General features: G+C 31.2%; 1 protein-coding gene across 1 annotated transcript; it reads right to left on the reverse strand.

The window, feature by feature from the left end:
- Positions 1-2,153: 2,153 nt before the first annotated feature.
- On the reverse strand, positions 2,154-4,310 carry LOC115973580 (heavy metal-associated isoprenylated plant protein 26-like). Its single transcript, XM_031093850.1, has 2 exons — positions 4,081-4,310; positions 2,154-2,825 (listed from the first exon to the last, which is right to left on the reverse strand). The coding sequence occupies exons 1-2, from the start codon at positions 4,159-4,161 to the stop codon at positions 2,445-2,447; spliced, it is 462 nt and encodes a 153-aa protein (XP_030949710.1). The 5' UTR covers positions 4,162-4,310; the 3' UTR covers positions 2,154-2,444.
- Positions 4,311-16,852: the final 12,542 nt, after the last annotated feature.

Genomic DNA, 16,852 nt, shown 5'->3' on the forward strand with positions numbered 1-16,852 from the left:
TATCGATCATGAAGTTGATGGAATTGGTGCACGTAACCATATCAAACTAATTTGACATAAAGAAAAAAGAAAAAGTATATTATTATCTTTACAGACTATAATTATTATTTTTTTTTTGGGAGAAACTTTACAGACTATAATTAAAGTGAGAGAATTATTGCAGTTTTTTTTTTTTTAAACCTCTAAATAGATATACCACATTTATTGTATATACACACAATCCTTTGACTTATCGTTTTGTATGACACTTGGCAGGAGTTAAGTTGTTCAAAAAGTAGTGCTTCAACAAATATGTTGTGCTCACACCTCATGATAATAGCTATATCAAGACCTGATAAAACACGAGGTATCACACAGAAAATCTCCTTTTTTTTATTCATTTATTAATAATAAAAGTACTAAGTTGTGTTAAGTGTTTGTTTGAATATCACTTATTGCTGAAAATTAAAAACTAAAAATACCGTAACAAAATAATTTTAAAATGTGTGAATAATACCATGAGACCCTGTTTTAATGAAAATTTTATTGAATTTCGTACTTATGGATCCTGTGAACCGTGCATGAAACCCACTATTTAAAACGCAAACACGCTAAATTCCGTTTTCGACACCTTCCAAACTCATGCTAAATCACACAAATATCTTCATGACAGCGGTTGTTTTGGATTGAGCATGATTGGACCATAGAATTTTCCCACCACGCGTTTCCGATTTGTCAAGCGTCATTCATGCTTGTTGATACAAGATTAGCATCCTGTCACCCATCCTCAATATGAATATATATAAACTTGTGGACCATACTTGAGCTTTGATTATTCAAGCTTCAATTATGTTACCCAGGTAGCAATCCCCCACCTACGTCTATGTATGCTTAGAGTAATATGGACCACTAGAGCAATTATGATCTCCACCATCATATATCACCAAACCCATCCAATACCACAATGAGAGAGACATATCACACACAATTGCACATTCATAGTTGGGCCAACTTAGTGAATGAAGACAAACATATGGATAGAAATGGAACACAGCTACTTTGAGAATTTTATGGAATGAGGCATAGAATTTACATATATACTAAAAATACATATTTCACACTAATGAAAAAAGAAAGTTCGAGTTTATGTTAGTCATAGATAGATAGTGAAATTAAATTCTTTGAGATCTAAGTTTATCTTGTAAAAGCACATGCCTATGTATAGGGGTATTACAAATAATTCAAAAAAAGAAATTAAATTCTTTGAGATCTAAGTTTATCTTGTAAAAGCACATGCCTATGTATAGGGGTATTACAAATAATTCAAAAAAAAGCAAACCCTATTTTGATCAAGATCTAGTAACATAACTTTTTTCTTTTTAAAATTATTAATATAATGATCTATAAAATGATTTTTTTTTTTTTGGGTAATAAGTGTGGTACATATTGACTTTTAACTACAAAATTTTATTTGCATCTCAAATATATATTCACATTTTTTTTTTGATAATCAACAAATTATATTAACAAAGGAACCAAAAACTACTTAAAAGAAGCCAAAATCTTATGTATTAGCTCTTGAGCAATACATAAGATTAGTTGTGATGTATTAGCTCTTGAGCAAGCTAACACAACTTTTTCTTTTTGAAATTGTTTATGATCCATCAATTATAATGATTTCCTTTTGGTAATAAGTGTGGTTAATGTTAGAATTGATTATTGATGTTCAACAAACTAACTTATAATTTCCTTTTGGTAATAATTGTGGTTCATAATGTTAGAATTGAATATTGATCTTTCAACAAACTAGTCAAATTGATCTATAGACTTCACTATAAAAAAATTTGGAATTATACCAACACAATTCATAAAAATATACCCAAAAAAAAAAACATATTGAAACATTTGAATCTAAGATCTAAACAATTCATTCGATAATTTTTACCTGGACTACTCTCCCAATTCAAAGAAATAATAAGTGTGATTTATAATGACAATTTTATATATAACTACCACTATAAACGTATATCACAGCTAATTTGATCAAGATCTAATAACTCAACTTTTTATTTTTGTAATTGTTTATGATCTATGAGCTAATTTTTAGCTGGACTACTCACCAAATTCAAAGCAACAAAGTTTTAATATCAAAATTTCAGAATTGAATATTGATCTTCAACAAACTAGTCAAATTGATCTAGTCATAGAATTTTCCTTTAAAAAAAATATTGAAATCATACCAATACAATTCATAAAAGTATACAACAAAAAAGAACATAATGAAACATTTTTGAACCTAAGACCTAAAAAGACCAAAAATTAAAAATAAAAATTGCAACTTCACACAAAACCCAATAGAAATTTATAAATCTTGGGTCCTAAAACATTAATTAAAAAGTCCATCTTCTTCTTCCTCATCATTAATAATAAAGGTCACAATTTCTATCTTTCTTTTCATTCAAATTTCACATGATGGAACAAGCAGTTGGGTTCTCATCACTAAATGCTGTGGTGTACCGCACCTCAAGCGAGCTGGCACGTGCCAGCTGCGAGACTTGCTGGTCTGGGTTTCGCACGTACCCGGCAGGGGCTCTTCTGTCATAAACCCCAGCGGCGTAAGGGTGGGCAACTTCGTCGTACGGCACGTATGGCCAGAGCTCGGCCTTCTTGCCCGTTCGATGTTGGACACGTGACACTACCTTCGCTGGTTCAACGTATCCAACGACTGTTAGCTTGTGGGCTTTGCGCTGTATGTCCACTTGCTTCACACCCTTCATTCCCTCCACTGCCTTTCTTACCCTCCTCTCGCATCCTTCACAGTCTATTTTTACCTTGATCTCCACCGTCTGATCGTATCACAAAACCAAAATCATCAATCAGTTCAAACGTTGCAAAATTTTATTGGGGCTTATTTTTAGTGTACAAATGCAAAGAAAATTGAAGTTAGTTCAATTAGAAATTTATGGCTTCAAATTTTTTTTTTTTGAGATAATTTATCACTTCAATTTTAAAATCCATTGTGAAAAAATTTGATAATTTGGTCAGATATTTTTAGTATAGTTGATTATGTTGTGAAAATACGTATGAATTAAAATGTTATGTGTTTAAATATTGAAAAAATAAAAATTTTAAATTGACATATTCATTTGTTTATAAACAATTTATTAAAAGCTCAAAAATCCATCTTTCACCAAATCATTTTTTGACCAAATTTCAGCAAATAGGCAATAAGTAATAACAAAAAACTAAATCGAACAGCAAACCCATTATCAACTTAATTTGTAAATCTCTTATAATTTAAAGTTTAGCATTTCTTTAAAATGTTGTGTTTTTAAGCTGCTGTTATGGATAGATAAAAAAAATAATTTAAGTTTTGAATTTAAATTAAAACCAATATTTTAAATAATGTAAAAAAAACCTAAAACTTTTATTGATTGTATTATAAATAAATTAAAATAAAATAAATAACATAATAAATTAGCTTTTTAAAATAAATATTTTAAAATAAAGGTGAAAAGAAAAGGTCATCAATTAGGTGGGCCTAACACTCAAAAGAGCATCATTGTAGTTTTGGACTATTATGGGTATATTCCAGAAAGACACCTTAACCAGTTACACGTTACACAGCCTGGTTTTCAGGTGAGAGCTGAGCACATTAAAGACTTTTTTGATGGACCGAACTGAAACTACACCTTCTGTTCCACCATCTCAGCTCAGGCTTGAGAGATAAAGCCATAAAGAATACCCATATTCGGAACTTTTTCAAGAACAAAACAGTAGGATACAGATTCAAATCAAAGAAGTAAAAAACAAGGTGCTATCAGCTATGTACTATATCTAGTCTAAACTAGTAAATTTAGAAACTTTGTCACTCTCTTTTGAACAAAATGGACACTGTACTAGATCGAAAAGTAAAAAAGGACACTGTACAAAACATATAGCATCCAAAATTAATCAAAATCTCGTGTCTTTTTAAGTTGGAAAAAAGCTAAGAAAAGACTCAGCCAAGCTTGATGATCATCTCAAACACTAGTATTGAAGTTCATATATGTATAAATAAATCAAAAGAAATGGTTGAGAGATTTAAGAGTATAGTTATACCTGTAATTGCTTGCGTTTGTGGAGCTTGGAGCTGCTAGTAGAGCAATCAAAGAGATGAGAAAAATGATCAAGAGCACCCATTATCACACTTCGATATTGGACCTAAAAGAGTGTCTTTAAGAAATGGGAATTATAGGAATTGTGAGCAAAGAAAATATCTTGAAAGCTTTTGTTGTTGTTGCTGTTTAACAAGAATGATAATGATAAGTATTGCACACAAAAGTCAGGGAGGGGGGTCCTCTACTTTTATAAGCTGGCTCTAGTGTGTGAATGGTATGTAGTCCCACATCGAAATTCTGAGGGGCTGTTTGGTTATGGGCTGGCGGTGAAAACAGAGTGATGGGATTGAAAATAACAAATCCAAACAGTCCTGAGTCGTCGGTCACTCTGTTTGGGTACTGGGTTTGCGCCACGTGTCCTTGTTAGGCTGGCTTGAGATTCGATAATTGACGCGGCTATTCATGCAGGTGAGTATTCTCATTTCACACACAGACCGACCAATTGGGGAAGTGAACCCCACTGTGTTCGGCTTTGGCTTTGATTGTGGGACCGGGAGCTTTTGAAATGGGACCCAGTGATTGGTTTTGGGTTAGCTCATTGGTGGGTCCACAGTGAATATGGGCTGTGTGTGGAGAAGCAAGTGTGGAGGAACTATCCTTGATTTTGGATTTGCTGTGTTTGAATTGAAAACTCTTTTTTTATTTTTTGGGATTTTGTGAAACATTGAAAGCTGAAGTAGCATAGTTTCGCTTTTTTTTTTTTTTTTTTTGATAATCGCATATTAGAGTACAAGTAATGTAGGAGTCCAATGCAAATGTTTACAAACAGTAATAATTTTGACCCAAAGTTACCAAAGATTTGTCTCACGTTGGCCTGGCCTATGGCTTAGGCTTTGGTATGGGTGCTTGTGCTTTCCCAACCCATGATTCGAATCGAGAGAAAATAAAACCCCTACTCATTGAGAAATTAAAGATATATTTGGTAACTGTATTTTTTTCTTATTTATTATTTTTAAAAATAATTTTTATTTTTATTTTTGAGATTAAAAAATTTGTTTGACAATCCAAAATAGACAGAAAATAAAAATTGTTCTCAAAACTTAATTTGTGAAGGAAACTGAAAATATGCAAAAAGCTGTTTTCAGTTTCTAATTTTTAAAAGTCAATGAAAAATGCATTTAATTTAATGAATCTGTTTCATTTAATGAGTTGACATTAGAGTTCAAATCCTAGTAACAACAAATTTTAGTATTTTTTATTTTTTCTTCAAAAAACTATCTTTTTAATTTCAACTAACCAAACATACTTTTTATTTTAAAAATACAAGAAAATTGTTTTTTTTTTTTTTTTTTTATATTTCCAAAAACAAGTTTTTGAAAAATAGAAAACAAAAAATGTTACCAAACATAACCTAAATATTTTTGGATGCATACTCGACCAAAGTTTTATGATGTACATTCAATATAATTTTTCATTTTAAAAACTCAATATATATATTTTTTAATCTTGTTTGTGCATATATATGATATTCAATTATAAATTTTTTATTCGATGACAAACAATTTTATCATTTTGGCTAATTAGAACTTACTATTATTGTTCCAAGAATTACAAAGATTCATGAGCGGGGGGAAAAAGGTGGGGTATTAAGAAGCTAAGATTAATAACAATTTTCTAGAGTTTTAGATTTTTATTACTTTTTTCAAGGATTAGTATGTTAGAATACATATTTTTTTTGTCATGATAGCAAGTGTTTTTAAAGCAATTGTTAATAAATAATAATAGGAAAGTTTTGATATTATTTTCATCAAAAATATAAAAAGTTATCAATAAAATTAATTATTTTATTATTTTTCGATAAAATATTTATAGAAATAATTTTTAAATCAATGTCATAAAGAAATTCGTAAACAATTTTTTTTTTCTTTTTATGGCTGGATAGTGAATAGTTAAGAGGACAGCTTACCTGCAAACTGAAACAAATGGTGTTGCTTCTTGCTTGAAATGCAATTTATCTAAAAAATGTCACGAGTGATAGATGGCTCAGCTAAATAGGATTTTGTAGACCAGCACTACCAGCTGTTTCCTTATTATCTTTTCCATGCGAGACATATCTTAAGAATGAAAATTAAGAAGCAATTATTATCTGTGTTGAAATAGAGTCAATCCTTTAGATTAATTGTCATTTCATGTTTGTTAAATCAGTCTTGCACTGAAATGATACAATAACCAATAAATTTATGTGTTGGATAAAGGCTCTACTTTTCTTTTCTTTTCTTTTTTTATGATTAAAAAAAGGCTCATTTAAGCTATTGACAACCAAAATGACAACCACATTTAAGCTGCTTCTTCTTCTTTTTTTCCTTTTTCTTTTTTTTTTTTTAAATAGAAAAAAAAAGGGCACATTTAGGCTAATTATTTATCTTTATCTCAAAAAAGAAAAGGCTAATTGTTTATCTAATTTGATAATGGATTTGTGCCGCTTAAGATTAATATCACGTTCCTTGTTCGGTTTGATATTAGTTTTCGTACTAAAAGAGGATAATGAGTAAAATATATATAAAAATTTTACATAAATATTAATTTTTTTCAATGATAACATTTTGCTTCACAATTTGGCCTTTTGGGAGACCTTTTGTAATTGGGTGAGCTCATCTTCTTCTTCTTTATTTCTTCTTGGGTTCTTATATCAGAAGTTGGAGATGGGCTGTAACCCTCTTTTGTTTCTTCTTAATATATTCTTGTTCATAAAAAAAAAAATAAATAAATAAATAAAAACTGAAGCTTGCAAAAACAAAGAATTACTTCTAGTTTTCAAAGTTTTCAATTGCAATTAAATATGAGTCATGTTAACATATACTCTTAGGATAATTGTTAATAAATCATAAGAGAAAAATTTTAATACAACTTTCATGAAAAATATAAAAATTTGTCAATAACATTTATTATTTTATCATTCTCCTAATAAAATGTTTCTAAAAATAATTCGTAAACCAATACCCTAAAAGTATTGGTTAACATTTCCCGTTAAATATAGATGATTTTGTCTCTCTTTTGTCAAGATGTATAGGTTTTTGTTTGATATTGGTTTACCATAAACACATCAATTTAGGGACATAATTTTCTTTATTATACAAAGCCAAATCTCAACTATGATCTCTAGTATATTAGTACTTAGGGTCCGTCTGGATACAGTTGAAAACTGAAAAACATCGTGATAAAATAATTTTTAAATGTGTAAATAGTACTGTGGGACCTATTTTTAATGAAAAAATTGTTAAAAAGTGAAATTTGTGGGTCCGTAAACAGTGCACTTCACGAAAAAAGTCAAACATTTCAGCTAAAAAAAAAAAACAGCTAAAATGCAAAACGTGTGTTTGGAAAGCATAGACACGCTTCCCAAACACTTTGTGCTTTCCAATCACACACTTAGTTACTTCAATACTATAAGTTTACATTAGTATTTTAGTGTCATTATTCATGTTGAGCACATGCCCAACATAGTATATTATTATTATAATTATATATTTAACATAATGATAATTAATATGCTAGTAGACACGTCATAGATCCCATAATTTTTTTTCAAAATAAAATAAATTATTCTATTTAACAAAAAATAGATTCTAAAGGGCCAAATCTCACTGCTTTCTTGTTGTCGTTTTGGCTTATTCAATCTCTATTACATAGTTGATGTTGCCGCTTGCCACATGGCACATGTAGGTGCATAACGCTCCGAGATATAAAATTGGTCGGTGTTCACAATTTTAAAACAACATTATCCTGAGTGCTATAAATAGATGTGGTTACTTGTTACTGGTTGTATATGCCAGATCTCACATTTATTTTGTGTTATTATTATTATTATTTAAAGAATCAAGAGGAACTTCAATAGTTGAAAGTTGAAACTGTTCAACGGTATCTACCTTGTTCATCTCAGCTTAGGGGTAGAAAGGATAAAACATAAAATAATAATAATGATTGCAACTTGCAAGGCTTAGTAAATAAGAAATAAATTTTTTAAGGGTTATGCTAATGGGTGCTCTTAGGTAACAGTTAACCATTCATTTTAAGAAAATTTTGATACCTTTTTATGAGAAATAAAAAAAGTTGTCAAAATATTAGTTACTTTTTTTTTTTTTCCATAAAAATTTTCTTTAAATAGATTATTAATCATTTCCCAAAAGACATCGGTTAGCATTTCCCATTTTATAATTATATTTTGTCATGGGTTTAAAAGTTAACATGTTGTCTATAGCTCAATTGGTATTTCTTGGTAATTTTAACTTTCTAACAAAGGTATGTTATAGTTCGCTCAACTAGTAAAATTTCTGATATTTGAATAAGAGATTTAGGGTTCAATCTCCGCCTATACCAAAAATAGATTAGTGTATTAACTACCCAGGAGTGAGCACAGCAGTAATATAGAAGCATAAACAATGATAAAATAGTTGATAAAGAAGAAGATAGCAAAATAGATATAGTCAAAATAGATTAAAACAGAGTATGGAATATAAAACTGAAACAAATAAAATCTTACTTGAAAATACTTCTGTCTTTGATTAAACTTGAAAACAAACTGTCTTTCTTACAAGCTTTGAAAATAAGAGCTGTCTGAAGAGTTACAAGATTACAAAGTAAAAATCTGTAAAGGGTTACAAGATTGTCTGTCTGGAAAGGTAAGGTTACAAGATTACAAAAGAAAGTAAAGTACAAAAGTCTTTCTAAAGGGAGAGTACAAAAGTCTTTCGGGGAAAGGGAAAGCTAAAAGTCTTTCTGAGGGAGAGGGCTATCTTGGACCTTGGAATGGAAACTTAAAATTTGGACCTTGAATTTGAACCTTTCTTCTGTCTTCGAAGTCTGTCTATTTATAGATGAAGTGAACCATGGTAAGTCTTCAAAAGTAACCTGAGTTAAGTGAAGTGAACTCAAGTTAATCTGTCGGTAGAATCTTGAACAGTAAAAGTCAAAAGTCTATCTTGAATAGTAATAGTCTGTCTGCATGTGAATAATATTCTGTCAGAATATCTTTCAAAATATCTTTCTGGATCTTTCTGTATCTGTCTGGACTGTAATGGATCTGCCTGGAAGCTATTCATGCATGTCGGTGAATAGTGATCTGTCTCCAGTGAATAGTGATCTGTCGTTGGTGAATAGTGATCTATCGTCGGTGAATAGTAATCTATCGCCGTTGTCTATCGGAAGAGTATTCTGTCTGTCTGTGCCTTCTGTCTATCAATCTGTATCTGCGTAGTTATCATAATCTAGCAGATCAGAGTTGTCCTCATCATGCTCGTGGTACACTCCATAACTATTACATAGGGCACAATATGAAATAAGACGGTAAATAGGACCACGATCCTTTGCTGTCATCAATCTGGGATCTTTAACAATCTTTCTTTGCCCAATAAGCTTTCTTGCTGAAGGTCTTGGACCATATACAGCTATCCTGTTGGTGTAGCCATATAAGTGGAAGCCTTCTCTGTCTAATTCTTTCTGTACATCATTAATCTTGTTACTCATGAAATTGGACCATTCTTGAGCCAGAGTACCTGGATCATCAAGTGATAAATAAGTATCTCCTGTATACCAATTATGTTCAGGGATACAACCCCAATCATGGATAAGAACTAAAATGTGGACTGGTTGAACTTCCATATAGTAGCTATTATTCCAGGCTGGAAGAGTACTCCAGATTAGTAATTTCATATAATTAAGTCCTCCAATCTGCATGGCTGCTTCTCGGATGACATTAGGAAATAAACTGATCTGATCTGCAGAAGTTATGGTTAATTTGCTGATAAACCCAGCTTCTAGCATTTCAGATAGCCAAAAAGGATCACAAATTACTGGATCTTCTGTCTCTGTATTGATAAGTAATCCTGGGTAAGGATTGTATCTGTCTCCTAGTCCTTCATAAACTCTGTCTGCATTTCCAAAACTTTCATACCATGTAGCTTTATGAGATAGCCATGTATCGTCTGTCATATCTTCTGTCCTGATAATTGCTGTAGAAACTAATACTGTGAAAAGATGAATCCATCTGTCATAAGAACTTGTTAGGGCTTTATGAGTCAATATTTTCTGTTGAATTTCAGGAAGTAAAGCTGTGATGGCAAGTCTCGTATTTTGCTGAATCTTAGGGTGGAGCCTTGAAAAGCTTGTTCCCATAAGATAGCTTTTTAGAGACTGTGATTCTGTCATTGTGGAGCTTGAATCTCCATCCTCCTTGCCAGGGAGTTGACAACTAAGTGCTTCAATAACTGCACCAGTGTTAACAAGATGTAATTCCAAAGCCTGAAGGGTCATTTGGAATAAGGGTTTCTGTCTGAGGGTAAAAGCTGCCTGTAAATTATCAAGAAGTAGTTTAATATGAAAAGGAAGGTCTGTAAATTCTCCGTCTTGAAACATAAATTCACTGTCGGGCACTTTTTGCAAAATTACACTTTTATCACCACATGAATACATTGCCTCTGTTAGCAGTGTATCCTGAAGGGATATTGTCTCTTTCGAGACGCCTTCATGCATTTCCGAAATTTTTACTGAAGGTTTTCGGGTACCTTTGGGTTGCACCGCTGGTGCTTTGCCCTTGTCTTTCTGAGAGAATCTTTTACTCATGGTAGTCTGCAATTGGGTTTTTGGAAAAGGATTATATTTGGAACAAATAAAAACTTCTTTCGAAATTCTTCTGTCAATGTCTTTCTGTGAAATTCTTTTGAAATATTCTATAAGGAAAACAATAAAATCATTTATAAAACAAATAAAATTTATAAAACAAACTTTTCTTTGTACACTTTTGTGCTCTTGCTGAATAGCAATAATATTAGAGTAGTCATGATGGGATCTGTCAAGGTAAATGGGATTCAAAATATTTCTTAAATCTAGTATGATTCTATTCATGCATGTACTACTATATATCTCTTCGTAAAGTCTTTTACTAATAGGACAATCTATTATGGGATTAATTCTGTCTATAGGGAGATTAAATCTGTCATTATCCAAGAAATTATCACAATTAATATTTTCTTTAATGATCAATAAAGAAGAGTCTGTCAAAGCTTCTTTTAATAAAATATCTGTTATATGAATTTTTAAAAATGCTATAAAGAGTGTACATTTGTCATTTAGTACTTCTATCAGTCTATCAATATGTCTGTCATTATTATTAAAAGAAATAATAATTTTACCATCTATATTCTGTGTGGGGGCAATAGTCTCAAATTGCCATCTGTCAGTCCATATACTATTAGTCCATGCATATTGATTACAAAAGACTATATTCATATCTTCGTCTTTTATGCATTCTTCTGTAGATTGGACTTTTTGTAAGAAGGGAGAATAAAAACATATCTCTGTCTCTTTGTCTTGTTTATCTTTCTTTTTGTCATTTTCTATCAATTGATTAACAAATAGCATTTCTGCCAAACTTCTTTCAGTTCTATAGATTTCTCTAACGTTGATATCTGTTAAAATAGTAACCTTTTTGGAAGAGTGTATTTCTGTCAAGACAAGTGGTACAATGAATTTAAAGAATATATCTTTTTCTAACACATTAGTTTTAATTCCTTTATCTGTCATTAAAAAGGGATAAATAAAATTCATAAAAGGAGTTCCTAAAATAATTTTAGAAGGAAAGTCTTTAATTAAAACAAAAGCTGTCTCAAAATATATTCTGTCATGGCATATATGATCATTAGTTATTTTATAATTAATTATCAGTTTTTCTCTATTGTCCTGAATTAATCTTTCAGATGATTTATCATAATACTTTAAGGGTATTAATCTTTCTTGTATATGAACTATATCGTCACCTGAATCTATCAAAGCAATTTCTGTCAAAGAAAACTGTAAAGTAATATCTGTATGCCATTTTTGGAGAATTACTCTGTCAATTAAACTTAAGAAATTCTGTCTATCAAATTTATTACTATTGTTTGAAACTGAAATTTTATCTGTAGGAGGATCAAAGGGGTCTATCATGGAATTAGAAAATTCTTTTACAATATCATGTTTATTTACGTCTGTCAGATTTTCTTCTTTAATTTCTTTAATTTCCTTTTTTACTATTTCTTCTTCTGTCAGTAGAGCTATTGGTTTTATCTCTACACCATCTTGTTTTAATTTTATTCTTACCTTTTCTTTCTTGTCTTTTTCTTTCTTGGCTTTTTCTTTCTTTCTACAATCCGTAACATGGTGACCATATTTCTTGCAGCTAATGCAAGCAATAGGTATTTCTATAGTGTCTTTCAACTTTAATAAATATTCTTTCTTGTCTTTATAGTGATTTGGTAGATTTTCTATCAGTTTCATTATTATGTCTTTTTGTTTTCTTTTTCTTTTATTAATCTTAAGTGGGTTGGTTGATTTTAACTCTTTCTTAACTTGATCTACTTCTTTTTGACTAACATTAAATATTTCCATTAATTCTTTTATAATATCTTTCTCAAATTCCAATTTACTAATTTGTTTAGTAATTCTATTATGTCTGTCACATTGTTTTTTAGTATGTCCATATCTTTTACATTTATGACAAATAGTATTATTAACCTGTCTGTCAGTTTTCTCATTATCTGATAACTCTGTAGTATTTAAAACTGTTATGTCTCTTAATCTGTCTGTTTCTAAAGGTAAACTTAAAAGTTCTATCTTTTTAGCCAATTCTATTAAACTGTGGTTTTCAGTTCTATCAATTATTTTAAGTCTCTCATCAATTTCTTCTTTAAAGCTATTAGTCTTTTTGTCTTTTATTTCCATCTTTACTTTTACTACACTATCATAATTATTTTGCCTACTATTGTTGACTTTTTCTTTTTGTCTTTCATGTCTCATCTTTTCCTCTATTTCTATCTTCCTACGTAGTGTTTCCTTACCACTATTTTCTTTTGGCATGTCTTTCTCTACATCTTTACTATTTTGTCTTTCATGTAATTCTTTCAAGCTATCATCATTATTTCTAAAACTATCACCTTTTAAACTATCATCTTTTCTCTCTTTCATTGTCATGTTTCTTTGTTTTACTATGTCTATCACTTTTCCTACATCTTCTCTATTATTTTGCGTTTCCACCATTTCTTTTAGTCTGTCATTTTCTTTGTCTTTGTAAGTTATAGATATAGCTCTGTCAGTTACTTTTGAATTTGTTAAAGTATTATTATCATTATCTATTAAGCTATCTTTTCCACTGTCTGTCTTTCTGATACTTTCTATAGTGCTTCTATCTTTTATACGTGTTACTCTTTCCTTAGTTTTTTCATCAATTAATCTGTCAGTTGCTTTTAACATCTGTAAATTCTTATCAACTTCTTTTGAATTACTATTTATATACCAATTATCTGTCATAGTTTCTGTAAAAGATGATCTATGATGGGGTTCAAATTCTATATCTTTTTTATAATATGAATTTAAAACTTTCATTCTTTCATAGAGGTCCAAAAAGCTATCATTTTTCTTTTCAACTTTAGTATATATAGCAAATCTGTCAATATTTTCCAAGGACTTCAATTTTCTATTAATTTTGTCTAAAAAACTATCATTGTGTTTATTAGTCTGTCGATTGATTTTATCTCCTGTTAAATTACTCCAATTATTTGTGTTACCATTATAATTATAATCATTAATTTCACTGTCAGAATCAGTTTCATAATCCATATCACTATTTGACCAATTATCATCTATATCTGTCATGCTATAACCTTCATCATAAACTATATCATCATAGTCCATGTTTCAAATTAGTGTGTGCCTAGCCTAAGTGTGAACAAGCAAACAGATGATGAGCTGATAAATGTATTTATTCTCTTTCTAAGCAATTAATAAGTACTGGCGGAACTATTACTAACCACTGGTATCCTTGCTATCGGGACCACCTCCTCGGGAAACTCCATTGCGGGACCACCCAAACACACGCCTGTCCGTCGGCTACAACAAAGGGGCTGACCAACGCGAAACTATGGTTTGCCAACGAGTCTCTAGGCTGACCAACGCTAACAAGGAGCAAGTAGTGGCTATGTAGTAATATAAGTTCCTAGTAACTGCTTAATTGCAAAGAAATAAAACTCATAAAGGTATTTCTATAGTGTCTTTCAATTTTAATAAATATTCTTTCTTGTCTTTATGGTGATTTGGTAGATTTTCTATCAGTTTTATTATTATGTCTTTTTGTTTTGTTTTTCTTTTATTAATTTTAAGCGGGTTGGTTGATTTTAACTCTTTCTTAACTTGATCTATCTCTTTTTGACTAACATTAAATATTTCCATTAATTCATTTATTATATCTTTCTCAAATTCTAATTTACTAATTTGTTTAATAATTCTATTATGTCTGTGACATTGTTTTTTAGTATGTCCATATCTTTTACATTTATGACAAATAGTACAATTAACATGTCTGTCAGTTTTCTCATTATCTGATAGTTCTGTAGTATTTAAAACTGTTATAAATTGTATACAAGAAAGATTAATACCCTTAAAGTATTATGATAAACCATCTGAAAGATTAATTCAGGACAATAGAGAAAAACTGATAATTAATTATAAAATAACTAATGAGCATATATGCCATGACAGAATATATTTTGAGACAGCTTTTGTTTTAATTAAAGACTTTCCTTCTAAAATTATTTTAGCAACTCCTTTTATGAATTTAATTTATCCCTTTTTAATGACAGATAAAGGAATAAGTTAATCTGTCGGCAGAATCTTGAACAGTAAAAGTCTGTCTGCATGTGAATAATATTCTGTCAAAATATCTTTGAAAATATCTTTCTGGATCTGTCTGCACCTGTCTGGACTGTAATGGATCTGTCTGGAAGCTATTCATGCATGTCGATGAATAGTGATCTGTCGCTGGTGAATAGTGATCTGTCGCTGTTGTCTGTCGGAAGAGTATTCTGTCTGTCTGTGCCTTCTGTCTATCTGTCTGTCAATCTGTATCCGCGTAGTCATCATAATCTAGCGGATCAGTGTTATCCTCATATTGCTCATGCTCGTGGAGCACTCCATAATCATTACATAGGGCACAGTATGAAATAGGAACGAAAACAGGAACATGATCCTTGGCTGTCATCAATCTGGGGTCTTTAACAATCCTTCTTTTCCCAATGATCCTTCCTGCTGAAGGTTTTGGGCCATACACAGCTATTCTGTCGGTGTAGCCATATAAATGAAAACCTCTATCTAATTCTTTCTGTTCTTCATAAATCTTATTACTCATGAAATTAGACCATCCATTGACTACCCAGGAGTGAGCACAGCAGTAATATAGAAGCATAAACAATGATAAAATAGTTGATAAAGAAGAAGATAGCAAAATAGATATAGTCAAAATAGATTAAAACAGAATATGAAAACTGAAACAAATAAAATCTTACTTGAAAATACTTCTGTCTTTGATTAAACTTGAAAACAAACTGTCTTTCTTACAAGCTTTGAAAATAAGAGCTGTCTGAAGAGTTACAAGATTACAAAGTAAAATCTGTAAAGGGTTACAAGATTGTCTGTCTGGAAAGGTAAGGCTACAAGATTACAAAAGAAATTAAAGTACAAAAGTCTTTCAAAGGGAGAATACAAAAGTCTTTCGGGGAAAGGGAAAAGGAAAGCTAAAGTCTTTCTGAAGATTGGACCTTGGAAATGGACCTAAAACTTGACCTGGAATTTGAACCTGTCTTCTGTCTTCGAAGTCTGTCTATTTATAGATAAAGTGAACCATGGTAAGTCTTCAAAAGTAACCTGAGTTAGGTGAAGTGAACTCAAGTTAATCTGTCGGCAGAATCTTGAACAGTAAAAGTCTGTCTGCATGTGAATAATATTCTGTCAAAATATCTTTGAAAATATCTTTCTGGATCTGTCTGCACCTGTCTGGACTGTAATGGATCTGTCTGGAAGCTATTCATGCGTGTCGATGAATAGTGATCTGTCGCTGGTGAATAGTGATCTGTCGCTGTTGTTTGTCGGAAGAGTATTCTGTCTGGAAGAGTATTCTGTCTGTCTGTGCCTTCTGTCTATCTGTCTGTCAATCTGTATCCGCGTAGTTATCATAATCTAGCGGATCAGTGTTATCCTCATATTGCTCATGCTCGTGGAGCACTCCATAATCATTACATAGGGCACAGTATGAAATAGGAACGAAAACAGGAACATGATCCTTGGCTGTCATCAATCTGGGGTCTTTAACAATCCTTCTTTTCCCAATGATCCTTCCTGCTGAAGGTTTTGGGCCATACACAGCTATTCTGTCGGTGTAGCCATATAAATGAAAACCTCTATCTAATTCTTTCTGTTCTTCATAAATCTTATTACTCATGAAATTAGACCATTCTTGAGCCAAAGCACCTGGATCATCCAGTGATAAGTAAGTATCTCCTGTATACCAGTTATATTCAAGGATACCACACCAATCATGGATAAGGACTAAAATGTGTGCTGGCTGAGCTTCCATATAATAGCTAGTGTCCCAAACTGGAAGAGTACTCCAGATTTCTATCTTCATATAATTAAGTCCTCCAATCTGTGCTGCTGCTTCTTGGATGACTCTGGGAAATAAACTAATCTGATTTGCCGAAGTAATGGTCAATTTTCTGATAAACCCTGCTTCAAGCATTTCAGATAACCATAAGGGATCACAGATTACTGGATCTTCTGTTTCTGTGTTGATAAGTAATCCCGGGTAGGGATCAAATCTGTCTCCTATTCTTTCATAAACTCTGTCTGAATTTCCAAAACTGTCATACCATTTAGCCTTATGAGATAACCACATATCACCTGTCATGTCTTCT

Source organism: Quercus lobata, unplaced genomic scaffold (assembly GCF_001633185.2).
Source record: "Quercus lobata isolate SW786 unplaced genomic scaffold, ValleyOak3.0 Primary Assembly Scq3eQI_284, whole genome shotgun sequence".
NCBI lineage: Eukaryota > Viridiplantae > Streptophyta > Magnoliopsida > Fagales > Fagaceae > Quercus > Quercus lobata.